General features: G+C 50.9%; 1 protein-coding gene and 1 long non-coding RNA gene across 3 annotated transcripts; one reads left to right on the top strand and one right to left on the bottom strand.

The window, feature by feature from the left end:
* Nucleotides 1–66: 66 nt before the first annotated feature.
* LOC119566910 (bromodomain-containing protein 8-like) lies at nucleotides 67–18,535 on the bottom strand. The gene is made up of 6 exons (XM_037906281.2): nucleotides 18,232–18,535; nucleotides 17,166–17,648; nucleotides 14,824–14,981; nucleotides 12,177–12,263; nucleotides 11,378–11,446; nucleotides 67–1,793 (listed from the first exon to the last, which is right to left on the bottom strand). The coding sequence occupies exons 1-6, from the start codon at nucleotides 18,523–18,525 to the stop codon at nucleotides 1,559–1,561; spliced, it is 1,326 nt and encodes a 441-aa protein (XP_037762209.2). The 5' UTR covers nucleotides 18,526–18,535; the 3' UTR covers nucleotides 67–1,558.
* On the top strand, nucleotides 1,608–7,209 carry LOC119566911. Of its 2 annotated transcripts, none has more exons than XR_006283508.1 (3): nucleotides 1,608–2,411; nucleotides 2,601–6,154; nucleotides 6,935–7,209. It is a non-coding gene; the product is annotated as an uncharacterized LOC119566911 (long non-coding RNA). The 2 variants fall into 2 exon arrangements; XR_005226414.2 differs by having other exon boundaries at nucleotides 1,608–4,738; nucleotides 6,029–6,154.
* Nucleotides 18,536–18,757: the final 222 nt, after the last annotated feature.

Genomic DNA, 18,757 nt, shown 5'->3' with positions numbered 1-18,757 from the left:
CGGTCCCACGTGCCCCGCCGGCGGGAAGAAGGGACGCGCGTGACCGTCCCGCGCGTCAGAGACACGCGCCTCCTGGAGCTAGGTCCGTGCGCGTGCCCCGGGTCTCCCCGGGCCGGGTTCTGGCTGCAAGCCCGCAGCTGCAGCCCGGGCTACCAGCGCCCCGCCGCAACCGGGCCACGCACCCGGCGGGGGAGGCGCCAGGCCCGGCGGGGATGGCAGGGAGCGGGCCCGGGTGGGGGGTGCCAGGGAGCGGCCCCAGGCCCAGGGCGAATCCAGATCCGGACCAGATTCCCTAACCTCTGGACACCAGCCAGGCTTTTCACCAGGACGGAATTCAGGCGTCAAGTCTGGACTCCAGCTCGTCACCCCAGCCCAGCCTCTCTGGCTCCTCAGCACCGGCAGGGAGCGCAGAATAAGGCAGGGAACAAGCGCTGGAGCCTGCAAAGCCTCTCTCCCTGGGAAGTTTCACGGCAGTAGCTGGCTGGGATAGGACCTCTGGGCTGAGACTGGGGCACGTGCGAGTTCCAGAAACTTCCCCCGGTAGCAGTAAAGGAGTTCTCTCTGGGGACAACTGTGTGAGACGACCACAACTTCACACACACAAGATTTATTAAAAGCAGAGAAAATGGAAATAAAAGCAGAGGCTTTACCCTGTTTACAAGCTGACTTAGATTCCAAGCCAAAAATGCCATTAAAAGCAAGCACACATATTAGTGCTGGAAGGGTAAAAACATTTACAGAGCTGTTGTAATGATCCCAAACCAAACATTACAAACTCAGGAAATTCAAGTTTAGATTACACTTAAATCCAAATGTGTTAAGGGATGGAAATGCACCATTAAACAACCTTAACTCTGCCCTGTGGTGACATCATGCAGTAGCCATATGATTATGATTAAGGCACTTCAGTGTGTGTGACCTCAGGTTAAACAGATTTTTAAAGGCCTTGTAGTTTTTTCCCCTCACGTCCTCATTACAGGGATTACATTGTAGAAACAAAGAGCTATAACAGCCACCTTTCAAAGGCTTAAATGACCTTACTCAGAGCCTGCATTTCACGAACAGTCTGCATAGCTCTGCCTCTGCCAATTTTGGTATTGTCCTTTCAACTATGCAGACTGACAGAGTCTTCCAATACACCCTTCCTTCCTCATTCTCCACTGTGTTAAACGATGAATCAGGGACAGAGGTACAGACACCCATCACAGGAACTCTTAAAGGGACCAAGGGCTATACAGCTCATTTCTTTGGGGACAGCATCTTTCTTTACTGGCCTGGGAAAGGTCCCCAACCCTTGGGAACATCACCACCACCCCAGCCAAGGAAGGAGGCATCCAGCTCAGGCAGTGTGTGCTCGGCCCCACCCCAAGCCAAGGAAGGGGATGTCCTTTCCAGGGCAGAGGAGGCCCCAGGAATCTAGAAATTGCATTTAGTTTTTTTAATCCATCTTCCTGGGCTGTGAGAAATGGTTGCTAGTGCAGGGCAGGGGAACAGGGTCTGGAAGAGTGCTGGGGGAGGGTACTACCCCCCAAAACTGGCCCCTCATCTGACTGTCTTCCTACATCCTCCCAAAGCCCAGCCTCTCCTCTGAGCACAGGAGGGCCTCACCCAGCAGCTGAAGCTGCTCCAGGACATCTCGTTGCATCTCCACAGCCATGCGGTGCACGTGATGGTCAGAGCTGTTATACATCACTGCATTCTGGAACATCAGCATGAGGTCCCGCTGGAATTGGGCTGTGGTCCAGATCTGGCCCTTGGACAGGCGCCTCTTTATGTTGGTTAAATCCATGGGTCTGGAAGGAGGCATGAAACTCAACTGTACATACCTAAGGACTCCCCTAACCTTGCCTGGATGGGGGTGGGCACCCTCTTCCTGAGATGGAGGTCTCATTTTTGTCTCCCTGCAGCCCCAAACACTGGAATGCTTAGGCCCAGTTCTCAAGAGGAAAATGGCAAGAGCTTAAGAAAGCCGGAAAGAAACTGCGGATTTGGGTGATCTATATCACACAGCTAATTAACTTGCCAAGCCACTAGCAATTATTTCTGAAAAGCCAAATGTGACACTGAGCAGAAAAGGAAAGAGGTGTGATCCTGGTAATTAGCACCTGTCAAATCAACCCCAATTCCTTTGTGATTGAAAATGGCACATGTTAAGAAAAATATCTATAAAGAACGAGAATCTAATGGTCCCAAGGGAAAAAGCAGTGGTGGTGAGGGGGTGTGTTATAAGGACTAAATCTTATTTACTTTCTTTTGAAATCATTACAGAATTGATGGGTGAAGCAGGAGGTGGAAGAGGATGACCGTGATTAGAAACACGGGCCAGAAATAGAATGAGCATCATCTTTAAAAAATGTACTTAATCCATCTGGGGGAAAAAGGATCTGAAACTCAGATCCTCACTTTGCAAGGTTTCAGAGTAACAGCCGTGTTAGTCTGTATTCGCAAAAAGAAAAGGAGTACTTGTGGCACCTCAGAGACTAACCAATTTATTTGAGCATAAGCTTTCGTGAGCTACAGCTCAAGAAAGCTTATGCTCAAATAAATTGGTTAGTCTCTAAGATGCCACAAGTACTCCTTTTCCTTTTTCACTTTGCAAGGGGAACCTTGCAAAACGGGAGTGACTGGGAGACTAAGGAGAGGAGAACTGCAAATGAGACAAGTTTACAACACAATATGATGATACAACAACATCAGTGCAATTCCAGGGCAGCCTGTACCTGGCCCTCCCCATACAGCCCTGGAGCCTGCACTTGGAGTACTGCTGTCAGTGCTCGGCACACATTACTAGAACCCCAGGCAAACTGGAGGGAGTACAGAGAAGTGCAACCATATGCTGAAGCAGTGAGGGGGCGAGAGAGTATAAAACAAGTCCTGGACAAAAGGCTAGCTTCACAAAGGGACTTTGGGTGCCTAAGTCCAACACCTAGGCACCACTGAATGTCACAACAAAAGAGGTCACTCACTCTGTGCAGTAATTGTTGTTCTTTGAGATATGTCCCCCTATGTGTGTGCCTCTTCAGCTATGCAGGAGCCTTGCAAACCCTTGATCAGAGCTTTTCCATTAGCAGTGTATGGTCGGCCCACACATGCACTCTGTACAACCTTGTGCTGCACACTGAGGGACTATAGGGCTGCACGGGTGAACTGCCCCCAGTTCCTTCTCTATCTGACTGCCCAAGAAAGAGGGGAAGGAGGGTGGGTAGTGGAGCACCCACAGGGGGACACATCTCACAGAACTACCATTACTGCACAGGCACTACTCTCCTTCTCTGAGTAGTGTCCCCACGGGTGCCCCACTTCAGGTGCTTCCTGAGCAGCACCCCACAGGGAAGAGGGCGCTTCAGAATGGAGTCCAAGGCTGAAGCGGTACTGGAGGACCAAGTGCCACATCAGCTCTGATGCTGTGGACCAAGTGTTTAGACAAAGTATACACTGAAGCCCAGTAGCAGCTGGGCATATCTCAGAGTGTTTTTGAGCCAAGTGGTGGAAGTTGCCTGTGATTGGCCAGAGGGTGCTTTTATCCTTTGGGGTAGGAGGCAGACCACCATCTGCATTGTAGCAAGCGACCACACACCCGAAGCGCCATCTCAACAGTCTCTGCGTAAAGATTGTGAACCACTTGGTCTTTCTGTGCTGGAGTCAGTCTAGGTGATTTCCAAAATAGCTTGGTCCTATCTAGATAAAAGGCCAGTGCCCGTCTAACATCTAAAGTATGAACAGATGTTTCATGCTGAGATTTACATCATTTGGGGAAAACACTGGTAGACGAATCCCTTGGTTAAGATGAAAATCCAACAATACTTTAGGTAAGAATTTAGGGTGCAACCATAAAGGGACCCAGATTTGAATATCCTGTGAAGAATTTGAGAGTCCAGCTCCCATCTGTAGTCCTGGGAGAAGTGCCTGCTGATCATATTGTCTGTGATATTCTGGATTCCAGGAAGGTAAACGACTGAGATATGAAGAAGTTACTCACCTTGTGCAGCAGCGATGGTTCTTTGAGATGTGTGTCCCTATGTGAGTAACTTCCTCTTCTTCGTCAAGTAGTGTCCCTGTGGATGCTCCACTGAGGTGACTGCTGAGCAGTATCCCGCACTGGAGGCTGGGGCTTCAGAGTTGAGTCTGCTATAGCTAATAGCACCATGGCACCAAATCTGGCATCTGACTGCAGCAGAGTCCCTCAGGATGGCATAGTGTTCTGCAAAGGAATGTGCAGATGCTCAGGTAGCTGCTCTGCATATTTTGGATATAGGGATACCCTTGGAGAAGGCGACAGACGAGGAAACCGATGTCGTAGCGTGTGTGTGGACTGTGGATGGAGGTGCTAAATTATGAATCTGATAACAGAGTTTGATCCAGTTTGAGACCCATTTGGAGAGTCTTTGAGCTGAAATTGCTGTGCCTTTAGACCTGTCCATGATAGAGAGGAAGAGTCTCAGAGATTTTATAAAGTTTTTGTCCTGTCCAAATAGAAGTCCAAGGGTCTCTTTATGTCAAGTGTATGGAGGATGGCTTCCCTATTATCCTGATGAGATTTGGGATAAAAGGTCGGAAGGTGAATGAGCTGGTTTATGTGAAATGCTCAAGTCGCTTTGGGGGTGAACTTCAGATGTGGTCTGAGGGTGACTTTGCCATGGAAGAACACTGTGAAGGGTGGATGCGCCATCAGAGCCACTATCTCCCCAATCCTTCTTGCTGAGGTGATGGCGATCAGGAACACCGTCTTCAAGAAAAGGTGAGTCAGAGAACAAGTGTCCATGGGTTCAAAGGGCGGTATAGTCCTTTTAAAAGTAGACTGAGATCCCATTGTGGGGTAGGAAGCCTGGGTTGGGGAAAGAGGTTCGCTAGGCCTTTGAGAAACCTCTTTGTTGTCAGGTGGGAGAAAACTGAGTCCCTTCTATTTGCTGGAAGGTTGCTACTGCTGTTAAGTGTACTTATAGCGAGCTAATAGAGTCCCAATATCTTGAGATTCAGCAAATAATCTAAGATTACAGGTAGAGTGGCCGTATCCGGAGTGACTCCTATGGGCTGGCACCAAATTCGAAATCTGGTCCACTTTTGTAGGTAAGTATGCTGGGTAGGCATTTTCCTGCTGTGTAATAACACTTCCTGTACCTCTTCAGAGCAGTATGATTCTATGTGCTGGAATCATGAAGGAACCAGGCCTTGCGGTTGAAGGGGCACCTCCATTAGGAGAAGCTTAAGTCTCAGTTCTCTAGCCTTTCTGCACCTGAGCTTCAGTTGTTGACATAAGCCACACTTATGTGGTTCTCTCCCAGACAGCAGAGCAGGGACGCAGACACATCTACAGTGCAGCACCCACAGGGACACTTCTTGAAGAAGAATCTGATGGGCTATACACCAGTTCCACAACTTTATAGCTTTGACACACAGGGAAAGGGATCTTGCACCTCCCCATTTGTTGATACAGAATATGCAACCCACGCTTTCTGTCATGATCCTGATTGATTTGCCCCGATGAAGCATCGGAACTGAAAGCAGGCATTCCTGACGGCCCTGAGTTCCAACAGGTTGATATGAAGACCTGTTTACTCAGATCACCATCTGCCCTGAGTTGTGAGGATACTGACGTCTGCTTCCCACCCTCACAGTGACGTGTCCATCGTCACAGTTATCAGTGGAGCGGAGCGGATGAAAGGGACGCCCATGCAGGCACTGAGCTGATTTTTTCCACCAGTCTAGGGAGTCCTTTACCTGGAGGGGAACTGTGACCTGTTTGTCCAAAGCTGTCTCTGGTTGAGGAATAGAACCTTCTGAACTAGCCCTGAAAGCAGTGGTGGTGTAATCTTCCATGTTTAGTTAAAAGATGCTAGCTGCCATATGATTTCAAAGTTGTAAATAGTTCCTTATAGTAGTTTGGGGTCTTCCTTGAATTATCACAGATTTGCCTAGGTTATGAATCCATTCACAGGAAGGAAGGTTCTGGCTGCTAATGAATCCAAGTATGCCCTTATGAATTGTATTTTCTGTACTGGAACTAACATAGATTTTTTTTTACATTTAGCTGGAGACCCAAGTCCTGGAAGAGAGCAAGAGCTGTCTGGGTGGAGGTCCACACTGCTGTGTAAGATCGGCCCTTGAGTAGCCCGTTATCGTGACACAGGAAGTCTAAAATTGCCTGTCACTGAAGGTAAGCAGTTACTATTACTAGAACCTTTGAGAACACCCTTCGGGCCGAAGGGAAGTACATGGTATTGAAAATACTCCTCGCCCATTGGTAAAATGTAGGTATTTCCTGTGAGCAGCATGAATCACTGTATGGAAATAGGCGTTTTGCAGGTCAAGGGCCAAAAAGCAATCTCCTATCTCCAGAGAAGGACTTATAGTTGCCAAAGTCACCATCCTGAACTTCTGAGATGTCACACATTTGTTCAGTCAACTTAGATCTAAGATCAGTCTCCACCCTCCGTATGAGAAAATACTTTGAGTGAAAAACTTGCCCCCTGTGAGGAGATGGGAGCTGCTCTATCACTCCTAAACAAAGGAGACAGTGCACTTCTTGACTCAATGTAGTTTCGTAAGAGGGGTTTCTGAAGAGGGATAAGGAAGGGGGATGGGAGGGAAGAAGGGATGTAAAGTGGATGGTGTAATCTGATGTTATAACCTCCATGACCCCTTGTCTGTTGTAATATGCTGCCAAGTCTGTTACAAATGGGAAAGATGGTCTCCAAAAGTGGGGAGGAGGCTAAAAGGTTGTAGCTTGCAAACTAGAGGTGAGGGCAGAATTGAACCCTCCATTGACCTGTCAAAATGGTTGTTTTGATGATGACTGGGTACTCGATGAAGGAGAGTGAGGAGCTCTCCTCCTCTGGAATCTTTCTAGTGGGTTCGGCGGTTCTGTGAAATCCAGAGAACTGGGCAGGGCACAATCTCTGGGCAGTCTGAGACCTGCTAAATCTCTTGTTCATAGGGGTATTTTATGTCCAGAGACCCCAGTGTGGCCCTGTAGTTTTCGAGAAGAGCTTCTGACCATCAAATGAGAAGTCCTCACCAGTATTCTGAACCGCTCTCGAAAACCCTGATAGATGCAGCCATGAAACCCTGTGCATAACAACTGCTGTGGAGATGGATCTGGCGGTCATGTCCGAAGCATCTAAGGACACTTGGAGAGGTTCTGGCTAATCACTGACATTTCCTGATGATGGCCTGAACGAGTTCTCTATGTTCCTGTGGAAGATGTTCAATAAAGGCTGCAAACTAGTTGTAATTCATGATGTCGTACTTGGCCATGATCATCTGATAGTCTGCGATACGAACCTGGAGGGTCATGGATGAGTAAGCCTTTAGGCCAGAAAGGTCTAACCTCTTCTGGTCTTTATCATAAAGGGTAGACCTAGAGCAGGGGTCGGCGACCTGCGGCATGCGTGCCAAAGGCGGCACACGAGTTGATTTTTAGTGGCACTCTGCTGCCAGCCGGGGTCCCGGCTGCCGGCCCCGCTCAGCCCGCTGCTTGCCTGGCTGAACGGAACCCCAGGCCGGCAGCGGGCTGAGCGGGGCCGACGGCTGGAACCCCAGACTGGCAGCAGGCTGAGCGGCTGAGTCCACTGCCGGTCTGGGGTTCCATCCGCCGGCCCCTGCCAGCCAGGGTCCTGGCTGCCGGCCCCGCTCAGCCCGCTGCTAGTCTGGGGTTCCAGCCGTCGGCCCTGGCATGCGAAACCTTAAATTACAGTAAACAAATGAAGACTTGGCACACCACTTCTCAAAGGTTGCCGACGCCTGACCTAGAGTAATGCTGTTTACCACTCTCATTTACAGCATCTGTTATCAGGGAATTAAGCAGAGAGTGTGAGAACAAAAGTTCTGAGTCCCTGGGAGAAACATAATGTTTCTTAACTGCCTATTTGCAAATTGGCAGGATGACAGCAGTAGTTTGCCGCCCAGTCTTCACTGGATCTAGGAGCGGTTCATTAATGGGTAGTGCAACCCAGGTGGGTGTTGCTGACTGCAGAATGTCCAGGAGCTTGTTTAATCGACTCAAGAGGTATCTGAAGGGCGTCAGCAATCCTCTTCACAAGGTCCTGGAAAAGCAAAAATGGTCAGCCATTGATGGTGGTGGAGGCATGAGTACCTCATCAAGAGATGAGGATGACATAGGGGTTTGAGGGCAGCCTCCTTATCCACTCTAGTCTCCTGCTCTTCAAAGGTCTCCTCGTGTTGGGAATTTGGTAGAAGAGACTGTGTAACCCTAGTCTCTCGGTGCATTGGAGCCTGAGGTCTAGAAAATTGCTGACGATATGCCACCCAAGGATCCCAAGCCACTGAGGGGGCATAAGGGAGAGGGGGTGGCACCCAGGGCTGATCCCACCATCCCTGTTGTGGATGCGGATCCTTGTTGAAGTATGGATTCCTGTATGGATGAGGAGGGGAACCCTGCACTGCTAAAGACAAGACTGATTGACTGTCTCCTTCATCCTCCTCAATGTCTTCCAATGGTGTGGGTCGGGGGAGGCAGTAGAAAAAGGCAGAGACACTTGTAGTATCAGGAAACAATGGTAATTCAAAGACTGGGTCTCGGTACCAAGAGCTGTCTGGTACCGCTAAGCAGTGGGGGCACTGGCTTGTTGAAAACGGACCAGTCCCTAGAGTAGTGGAATTCCTGCAATACTGAGTGGGTCAGTGCCACTGCATTTAGGTGGATGGTACCATTGATCTGGAATGCATCGGCACCGGGACTGAAGGTGTCTGGCATTTCAATTTTCCTGATACCAAAGGTGCCGAGTGAGAAGGCACTGATGTTATGTCTGATGTAGATGGTGCCATTCTAGAGAAGTATATGTCGTGGGCCTCCCATCCTTCAGAGACAGTACCAGGGGCCTGCTGGACCCATGCTTCTCCAAAGTGCACTGCGTCTCCTGGACCCACCAGTACAGGAGAAAGAGTCTTTTCCCTCCACAATACTGAACCAAGAGGTCAAGGCCTCCGACACTGTAGACTTAGTGGGAGATTGGGGTCTTTTGGGAGCCAGCTCCTTGTAGTGTAAGACCAAGCTCTGCTTCTTTGGTGCTTTCCCTGAGTCTTCTGAAGTCTTCTCCCTCTTAGGGGACATCTGGGCCAAGGTCAGAGGGGTGTGTGGTGTGTGTGTGGTTGTCTCCTGACTCAGAAGTGGGCTGCAGGGCATGCATCGTCATCAGAAGCCTCAATTTGGTCTCCCCATTCTTATGTGCTCTAGATATGAGAGCCAGGCAAAAGTTACACTTTTGAGAGAGTCCCGCCTCTCCCAAGCAATAAATACATCTAGGGTGGTCGTTGCTGACCAGAACAGCCTCCTGACAGGCGAGGCGGCATCTGAAACCTGGTGAGCCTGGCATGCACAGCCAAGCCAAATAGGCTCCCCGGGGAAAAAAAAAAGCAGGGAAAAAAGGGAGAAGAAAAACATCAGTCCTCTCACAACTAGCTAACGAATGATGCATTAACAACTACCACTAACAGAACAACTGCAGAACACGCTGAGGCAGGCAGAAGGTGACATGCCAGAGCTGTGTGCCAGGCCGAGGTGACAGAGACGGCTGCTCACCTGCACAGCCCTATACCCCCTTGGTGTGCAGCATGAGGCGCATGTGCAGGTCAAATGGAAATCTCCAGTCAAGGGCTCGAGAGGCGCACGCGCACCTGAAGTGGAACACCCCTTAGGACACTACTCAAAGAACCACTGCTCTGCTGCTGACTAACCTGGTAGGCACCTGAGTTTCTGCTGATGGGGATGTATGTCCTGACACTACCAAGCTCCTTGGCCCTCTAGCTCACACCTAAGCCCCAACAGCATGCTCCATCAAGGCACTCTCCTGCCTACCTCAATGTGGTAGGTGTACTTTGAATATGCCTACCCTACATAAAAGACTGCTGGGGTAAGAGTTTTTTGGGCAGGTTGGCTGATACAGGTATCCCAATAGCTCAGAGGTTAGGGCCCTCACCTGGAATGTGGGAAAGGTAGGTTCAAGTCCATGTGCCAAGAAATTAGCCTTACAAATTAGAACATTGCCAGCAGGAGAGAGTGGGAGACACAGCCCCAAACAGTGAGTAGCCTAGCAGTTAGGGTGCTCCCCTGGGATGTGGGAGATCCAGGCTTGAATCCCCATGCTTGCCTGATTTGGAGCTGTGACTTGAATCCTGGACCCTATAGCGCAGGTGAGAGCTATCACTCCTAGCCCCTTGGCTACAAGGGGTGTGTGCGTTTCCCTTTATCTTCCCCCACCATGAGAAAGATCTGATCTGGCTCAAGCACCTAGCTCCAGGAGAGGGCTCACAACTCAGCAGCCTGAGTAAAGATGATGCCCTAAGCCTCATCCCCGTCCTCTGAATTTCACCCCAGCAGTACCCTTCTCAGCTTGCTGGCTCCATGACTCCCTTTCTGAGGTGCCTAGCTCTCCCCAGCCAATGCATGGCTAACATGGGCATCTAACTCAGGGCTGCGAATGCCACTAGGGGCCTGGAAGTCAGGCTTTGCGCCATCCAAGAGCCCATAAAGCTGTAGCTGAAGCTGTTCTCACACAGCTCCTTTTCTGTGTCTTGCCCCACCCTAGCTGTTCACTGCTCAGACTCTAAGCTGAGAATGCCCCTGCCCCGTTTGTTTGGAAAGCCCCCTCTGGGTGATAATACAGCCATGCTCAGGGGCTGGAAGAGCCCGCTTTGTGAGGCAGGACTACGTTAATTTTGCATAGCTTGGCTCATTCTGGTTGTAGCATGCAAAGGCCCCGTCAGGACAGGGCCCTGGTGCACTGTGTGCTGTACAAACACATTGTCCTGCCCATAGCAGCTCACAAACAAACTGGCATTAATGACAAACAAGGGGGAGGGTGGGCATAATACATGGTGCTGTTGCAGGGTCACTGCACAAATCAATGGTCCCAAATCACCTGGAAGGGGTTTCTATGAAAATAAATTAAATCAGCTCTCCCCACCTGCCACCATGCCTGGCTGGTTCCTGGAGGCATCGCAGCAGGGGATGGGGCTAAGAACAACTTCAAAGTATTTGAAGGGTCTAAACCCACAGGAGGAAGTGGGAGTATTTTAGGTGCGCCAGAGGTGTGACATTTCAAAAAGGAACATGGATGCTGAAAGGCAAAATGGAGGCTGTATATAAGAAAAAGTTTCTGAAGAGTGAGGTCTATTCAGGGACAGGAGAGTCTCCTCAGGAGAGCTGGGGCAGGATGGGAACCCCACTGCTTTGGACTAAGCCTTGGAGAAGACACTGTAGGGAACCTTCCCACCCTGTTCCCTGATGGGGGGCAGATACCATGGTGACGAACATGGGACAGATGACACAAAGTTGCCCCATAGCTTTTTCCTCTCTACATGCAGGGGCTCTGGGAAGGTAGAGGAAGCAGATGAAAATGCTCTAGAGCAGCCTTCCTACCTTCTCACCACATCCTTGTACCCAGGAGCCTGCTTGTCTGACACCGGCTTCAGAAATGGGCCACAGTACCTAGAGGGACAAGCCCAAAGAGGCAGGAGAGAATCAGGTTTGTCCCCCACTGTTCACGTGACTCTCGAAGAGGGGGCAGCAGGCCCACTGTTCCTCTTCCCTGGTGCCCATGAAGGTTGATGTGGGGTCAGTGACTAGCAATCCCTAGGGGAAACACAGGAAGGATGGCAAGAAACCTCGGAGTCCACTGTTGGTGGTCGCTAAGGCAGGAATCTGAACTCCGTTTCCTGCTCGAACCAGTGGCTGCCAAGTTAATCAGATGGAATATGCAGGGCCAGCGCCTCGCGTTAGTCCCATCCCTGCAGCAGGAGGCATTCCTGCTACAGAGACGGATGTGGGTGAACCCCGCGAGAAATTATCCATTTTACTCTTGCCCTCATGGAAGGGCCCTGGGGTTAGAGTTAGGGACAGTGTGGACAGGGGCCAGGAAGTTTCATTCCCAGCACTGCTGCTGCCGCACAGTCCCAATCTGCAGCCCCTCTGCTATTCCAGCCCTGGACTTGTCTCCCACTCCCCCCAGCTCTGCCACTGCCCTCAGCCCACAGCCCCCTGACACTTCAGTCCTGCTCCCCACACCTCAGCTCTGATGATTCCCCTCAGTTCACTGATTCAAAAAGTCCAAGGCCAGAAGGGACCATTGTGACCTTCTAGTCTGACCCCCTGTATAACACAGGCCAGAGAACTTCCCCCAGATAATTTCCGGTACGAGCTGTCCCCCAGAGATACACACCTGTGGCTGGCTATCATCTTCCAGATGGACAGCAGCGTCTTTTTGAAAAGCAAGTGTCGCAGTGAGTTAGCGCAGCTGAGCGGCACCCTGCACAGAGGAGAGGTTATCAACTCATCATGCCAGATAAGGAGCAGGGGGATGAACTGCCACTGCTGGCCTCCAGGACACTCGGGAGGAGGGAAGGTCACTGCTCTTTAGCTTGTAGTCTAAACAAAACACCTTCCAGGTAGCTACAGGGCAAGTCTCCCCATCAGGGATGTATGGAGTGGCTCCCCCATCAGAGATCTATGGGGAAGTATTTCCCAAGGCACTTCCTTTGTTTGGGTCCCTCCAGAGACTCTCTTTGGGGTTCAGCTCAGTCGCAACAGTTGCCATTGGACCCACAACTCACAGGCTAGAACAGGTCTTTAGCAATGGTTGAGCCACCAAGGCACCATGTGATGCCATGTGCAGAGTTTACTAAAGGCAGCAACACCTGGGGAGAAGTCACTGAGCTCCCGCGGGACCACGGAGCTCTCTCGGTCTGGTGGTGGAGGGTCTCTTTTGCTCAGATCCACAAAGGGACTTTCAGCGCTGCTGTGATCCACACAACTCCTGCTCAGCTGCCACCTAACCCTCTAGGTGCCTAAACTCACCAGGCCGTAAAAGTTCCCTCAGCACCGAAGTTTCTGCCTCTGGGGATGCACTCTGCTGCCTCAGGCAGGTGTCTGGAGGCCCACCTCAGGTATAAGCCTCAATGAGATCCTCAAATGGATGGAAACTGGCACTCCGCTGTTTAGCTTGCCTGTAGGGCCCACACTGGTAGGCATGCTCAGAGCATGGCTGCCCTGCACAGCATGGCCAGGGGGGAGAGGGCAATAACCTCTTTTATGGCCTTTAGCTTAGTGGCTAAGGAACGCACCTCGGAGGTGGAAGACCCAGGTTCAGTGCCCCTTTCTACTTGGTGAGGCAAAGGGCTTTGCTTTCAGGTAAGGTCTCTCGTCATTGGCCTGTCGGAGAGCCCAAGGTAGGGGTCTTTCAGTCTCTCTTGTTGAGGCCATTCCACTTTGTATTAATGAATTAAATATGAATGAGGTCAGAGCACAAGTGAGTATAACTCTGTAGTCCACGGGTTAGGGCCCCTATCTGATTAGGGAATCCCTCTTCATGCTTCAGAGAGGGGACTGAACAGGGGTTTCTCACATCCCAGGGAGTACTCTGAGATTTGCTCTGCTCTAGAAAATATTTTGGGAAGTTATCTCGTTAATGTGTCACGGCGCTAAGCAGCAGGTCAGACTAGATGATCACAGTGGGGCCTTCTGGCCTTGGAATCTATGACCCTGTAAGGAAGGCCTCAGCCACCTGACTCCAGGAGAGGGCTCCTGGCTGTGGATCGCAAGCAGAGACAAGTACCTCCAGGCACCCTGGATTTAGGAACTGAATGCTGTGAGGGGGTGGGGCTTAGGATACTTCCCTCTCCTCAGCCTATCCCATTGGCCAGTTTAGGTGGTGCCTGCATAGTGTGCTGATGTTCTGTGGATCCTCATTGTACAGGGACCCTTGGCACCTCACCCAGGCTTTGTGGATGCCGAGGATATTCTAGGCACCTGACATTAGTTGTTGCAATGTCTAAGTCCCTTTGTGGATCGGGGCCTTGTCCCTGCTGGAGCCCTCCAGTTCCCATGTTCCATCCCACGGCCCTACACCATACCTAGCCTCCTGCCACCCAAGTGCACAGAACTCACGTGGGAGTCTATGCGATGGTGGCCTGTCACTTTAAGGGTGTCTGGCTCCTTGTGCTACAAGTGTGGGAATGGCTGTGAAATGAATGAAGCAGGACAAGGAGTCCAGTCTTTTGTCTTTCTTTCCACAGAATGAGACGCTGTAATTGGTGTGAATATCCCCATAGGAGGAGGCAGTGATAGCTCTGACTGGTGGGTATCCGGTGTGCAGCGTTACTACAGTGAGACCACTACTAAATCACAGTGTAGCAAACTGGTAATGATCCAGGACTTGAGGCACAAGAAGACGCAGGGTTATAGGTAGCAATCATAGAAGGTGAGGTGAGCTGAATCAGGGCAGCCCTGAGGAGAGGCCAGGAAGCTCGGTCCAGAACTGGGCAAGAAGCCGCAAACCACACTGGGGCAAAGGGCTTTATTGTGGTGACTTTTGTTCTCGTTCCTGTCCTGGAAGAACAGATTTTATTTTATGTTCTGCTGCATCCTTTTCTTTGGAAAGCCAAACCAGCTTCTCCAGTGTGTAACAGAGCCTGTCTGTCACACACCCTCCCCAGGGCAGGGCTGGCTCGGCTGCCTCAGCACATCTCCACCTGGGAGCGGGACTGGACTCTTGTGCCTGGCAGAGCATGCCAGGTAACCCCGAAAGAAACACTGGGGTTTCCTGTACATTTGGTTCCCACCCCCCATTTCACTTTACCTGCATTAGGACTAGCATCCAAAGGTTGGATGCTCTATTATCACCCAGGCATCCAGGGCCCTCTCCTTCCCCCTGTTCCCTGGTGTTTGCTCACCTTCCCTGAGATGACCCCCTCCATGTACATGCTCTCTGTCTTGGGCCCATGGAGACAGGTCCACGCTACAGCATGCAGGTGGAGCGAAGGGGCCACAGCATCAGCAGCACCTACCAGACCCAGGGCTGTGCTACTCACAGCTGTGAGGAGGCTGGGCTCATGAGACTGGAGTCCACCAGGGATGCTCTAGAAGGACTGTAGCTATCACTATTATCATGTGCGGAGAGATCGTTGTCCTCCTCCAACAAGTGGCTCTCGCCCTGAGCACATTCTGCAGGCTGCTCCAGAACATCACCCTGGAAACAAACAGAAAGGAGGAATAATGCCTGCAGGGCTGGGTACCTCAGTGACAGGGATGCCTGGCAAAGCAGCAGATCAACTGGAATCCCCCAGCCAGGGGACAGACTTGCTGCATGTGCCCATATTACAGCCAAGCTTCAAGACAAGGTCTTTATGGTCTCCTGGAAGCTGTTCTCTTAGGTGGGCAGAAAGGAGCTGTGAGTCTCCCTCTGTGCATCTGACACTCACTTTCAGCCTGTAGGAGCTGTGAGTGTCCCTCTGAGCATCTGACATTCACTTTCAGCCTTTCAGTCCAGTGGAGACTGGCGGCCAATATCCCCTCACCACACCTTTCTCGTGCTACCAGAGCGGCCACACTCTGTCCATCAATAAGGCAGTCTCCAAAGAACAGCCCAGATGGATGTTACCTTCCGCCGGTGAGTCCAGAAACTAGGAGTGGCGTACGGGGAGGTCCAGGGACAGAAAAGAAGCAGAATGACCAGTGGCTAACAGAGTTTAGCAAGGGAAGGGGCCTGACCAGTAGCAAAAAGGAAATGGCTGTGAAGGGAAAACTGTGCCATAGGGAGTTTGTGTGGTCTATTGACACAGGTTTGAGCTGGTTCCAGGTCTGGAGGGAAAGGTTGGGGGCTTAGATAGCAGGTTCAGTCACCAAGAGAGGCCACACGGGTACTGAAAGGGAGGCAGCAGACACATGGCAGGGGGAGATGATGATGGACTAGCTGAGGAAAAGGAAGACGGGAGGATGTGATAACTAAGGCACGTGGTCAATCAGGAAACAGGTGCTGGTACCTTGGCAAGGAGGGACAGCAGGCCAAGGAGGTTGTAGCATAACTAGTGATCAAGAAGCTACTAAAAGAGCCCACCAGGAAACTGAGATGTGATCCTGACTGGTCAGAGAACAGTGAGGTCACTGGCCTGCAGCCCACAATGGAACCCTGAACTTTTCTGAACTGATCGTGCACAGTCAGGAAGGCTTCTCAAAACGCATGGGCCCTCTCCTCTACAGAACTGCTTGCACTCCCAGAGTCAGGACGGTCACACCTTAGGAAGTTCTGGACACCATAAAAGAATCTCGACTCAAAATGTGTGAATCTGAGCCAAAACTTTCCTGGCTGTTGTAAGAAAGTCATGGCCCACTCCTGACCAAAAGAGCCAATCCCAAATTCAGGGAAGGAATCTTCCCTTCCTCTTTCAAACATGCAATAGTCCAACCAACACTGAAGAATCTCATCCTGGCTACATCAGTTCGAGCCAACTACCAGGATCAGTATCCATACCAAACCTTCGGTTCCTGAGCAAGCTCACAGAGAAGCTAACCAAAGGTCAACTACAAGCTCACCTAGGAACACAGGAATTGCCATATTGGATCAAACCCAAGATCCATCTAGTCCACTGTCCATCTAGATCAGAGAGAAGTGTTACTCAGGGTGCTCGAGGGGGCATAACTAGGAGTAGTGGATTGACTCAGAACAGGGCACCTTGGAAAGCGCCAGAGGGTGAGATTTGAGGCTGTGGAACAGGCTCCCCAGGGAGATGGAGGACTACTCCATCATATGGGACTTTGGAAATTGGAGCGAGCTCTATAGATACATCTCCAGGACACCCTTGGCCTGGCTGTACAGGAGAAGCAGGTGGACCCTCAAAGGCACTTTTCATCTCTCGTATCTGACTCTGTGACATGGCAAAGCAAAGAGCTTGGCCACAGATAGCAAGGGTACTGTCCTACCCAGCATTATCATTGCTTTTATCACAGTAACACCTAGAGGTGTGAAACTGAGATGGGCTAGCCTGAGCCCTGCATGGACACACAGGAGACAAAGAGTCTAATACAGAAGACAAAGTAAGGATCATTATCCCCATTTTACAGACGGTGAACTGAGACCCAGAGAGATTGTGACTTGCCCGAGATTTATTAATTGATTTATCCTGTTAGACTGACCTCACACTTGGTAAAGCAACCCTCATCCTTTCATGTATTTATACCTGCTCCTGTATTTTCACTCCATGCCTCTGATGAAGTGGGTTCTAGCCCACCAACGCTTATGCCCAAATAAATTTGTTCGTCTCTAAGGTGCCACAAGGACTTCTCGAGATCACACAGGCAGTCTGAAAGAAGCCCAGGTCTCTAGACTCCGAGTCCACTGCCTTGATAACAAGACTAGGTGTTTTCATGCATTTACCTCCACACTGCCTGGGAGCACCTCCTCCAACGCACTCATGTCCGAGGAAGTCTCATCCAGAAGCAGCTTCCTGTTCTTCTCTTCCTCCTCCACTTCTCCTCCATTCTCCACTGGAAACTGCAGCTCTCTCTGCTCTCCTGAATCCCCTTCCTCCCCTCCTGGAACTTGGGGCTCTCCTGTCTCCTCTCCTAGAATCTGTTCTTCCTCAGCTTCTCCAGCCTCCCAGCCCAGGACCTGCAGCTCTCCTGATACCTGTGGTACCCACTCCTCCCGCACCTCTCTTCCTGGGATGTGCAGTTCCCCAGCCTCTTCTATCAGGAGCTGCAGCTGCCTTTCCTCCTCTCTTGGGACTAGTGGTCCTGCCATTTCTTCCTTGAAGCTCAGGACTTCCCTTTCCTCTTGCTGCCCAGAGCCACAGAAAGCCCAGTGATTCTGTTCTGAGTCTGTGACACTAATGCAGAGGGGTTCCATGAGGTGGGTCACCTGTAACACAGAGCAACTTATTACCAACTTCAAACTACGAGAGCATGAGTGATTAGGAGGGGGGAGGGAGCAGCAGCATGAACCACATAGGGCTCCTCCATTACAGCTGCCTTTTCACCTTCAGGGACTTCTAATAAAGCACAGTGTCCAAATCAAGAGCATTATTAAAAGAGCGTCAGCCCATCACCTTTTAAATGGTCGACTCTGCATCAGGATCAGGAGACCCAAAGGCAAGACAACCAGCCAGCCACTGTGCCCTCTTTAAATATGGCAGACTTGGACTTTCCTTTGAGAATACAGTCATTCGTCTAACTGGGCTCTAGGGGTCTCTGTTGCTCCACACTAACAGTTATACATGGCAGAGATGCTCAGAGCATCAGTGTTTCCAAGGCATTGTTCTAGAGCAGTGCTTCTCAAGCGATCTGATGTGGGGGACCGGCAATTTTTTTTCCAATGTGCATGCAGACCGGCAGCTGATGGCTCGCGGACTGGCACCGGTCTGCGGACCACCACTTTGATTAGCACTGTTCTAGAAGATGGGTCATGCAGACTCTTCTCCAGCTACCTACTGCAGCAGCCCTACCTCCAAGAGGAACTGCAGAAGACTGTCTTGTTCACACTGCCCTGCCTCTTCCTGGAACTCTTCTCTGCCATCCTCCCATACCAGAGGTTCCCTGGACTCCAGCCTGCAATCCTCTTCTTCTTGACTGCTTTCCTCTTGTTCCTCCACAGCGGCCTCTTCAGTCATCCTCCAGCTCCCCACCTCCAGCTCCAGGCTGGAGTCCCAGGAGCTGCTGAGAGACAGGCAGCCACTGCTCTTCACAGAGTCACTGGGAGATTCTCTGTTGGACTCCAACCACAGCCATGCACGACCCATCTGCAAACACACACAAGGGGACAGGTAAAGCCATTCGTTTACAAATTAATCCCAAACTGCACAGACTCCACCTCATTCCCTTGCATGCTCAGAAAGCCAGACATTGGAAAACCCACATTCGGAGCAGAACCTACTCCTGACCCCAGAGCTCACAGCCCATTTTCTGCTGCAATCAAAGGCTCCCGCTGCACCACAGAAACTGTAATTTCTGAGTGATTGGACCTAAGTTTTT

Source organism: Chelonia mydas, chromosome 8 (assembly GCF_015237465.2).
Source record: "Chelonia mydas isolate rCheMyd1 chromosome 8, rCheMyd1.pri.v2, whole genome shotgun sequence".
NCBI classification, from domain to species: Eukaryota; Metazoa; Chordata; order Testudines; family Cheloniidae; genus Chelonia; species Chelonia mydas.
Note: the sequence above shows the minus strand (reverse complement) of the source record. Positions and strands in the feature narration are given on the sequence as shown.

What these genes read in the sequence shown, in the direction of transcription:
- LOC119566910 (XM_037906281.2), bottom strand. Translation starts at nt 18,525, where the DNA reads ATGGGTCGTGCATGGCTGTGGTTGGAGTCCAACAGAGAATCTCCCAGT. An exon ending in AAGATGATAGCCAGCCACAG is followed by an intron (nt 11,447 to 12,176) that starts GTGTGTATCTCT and finishes TTGTCCCTCTAG; the next exon opens with GTACTGTGGCCCATTTCTGA. An exon ending in TACAAGGATGTGGTGAGAAG is followed by an intron (nt 1,794 to 11,377) that starts GTAGGAAGGCTG and finishes GCCTCCTTCCAG; the next exon opens with ACCCATGGATTTAACCAACA.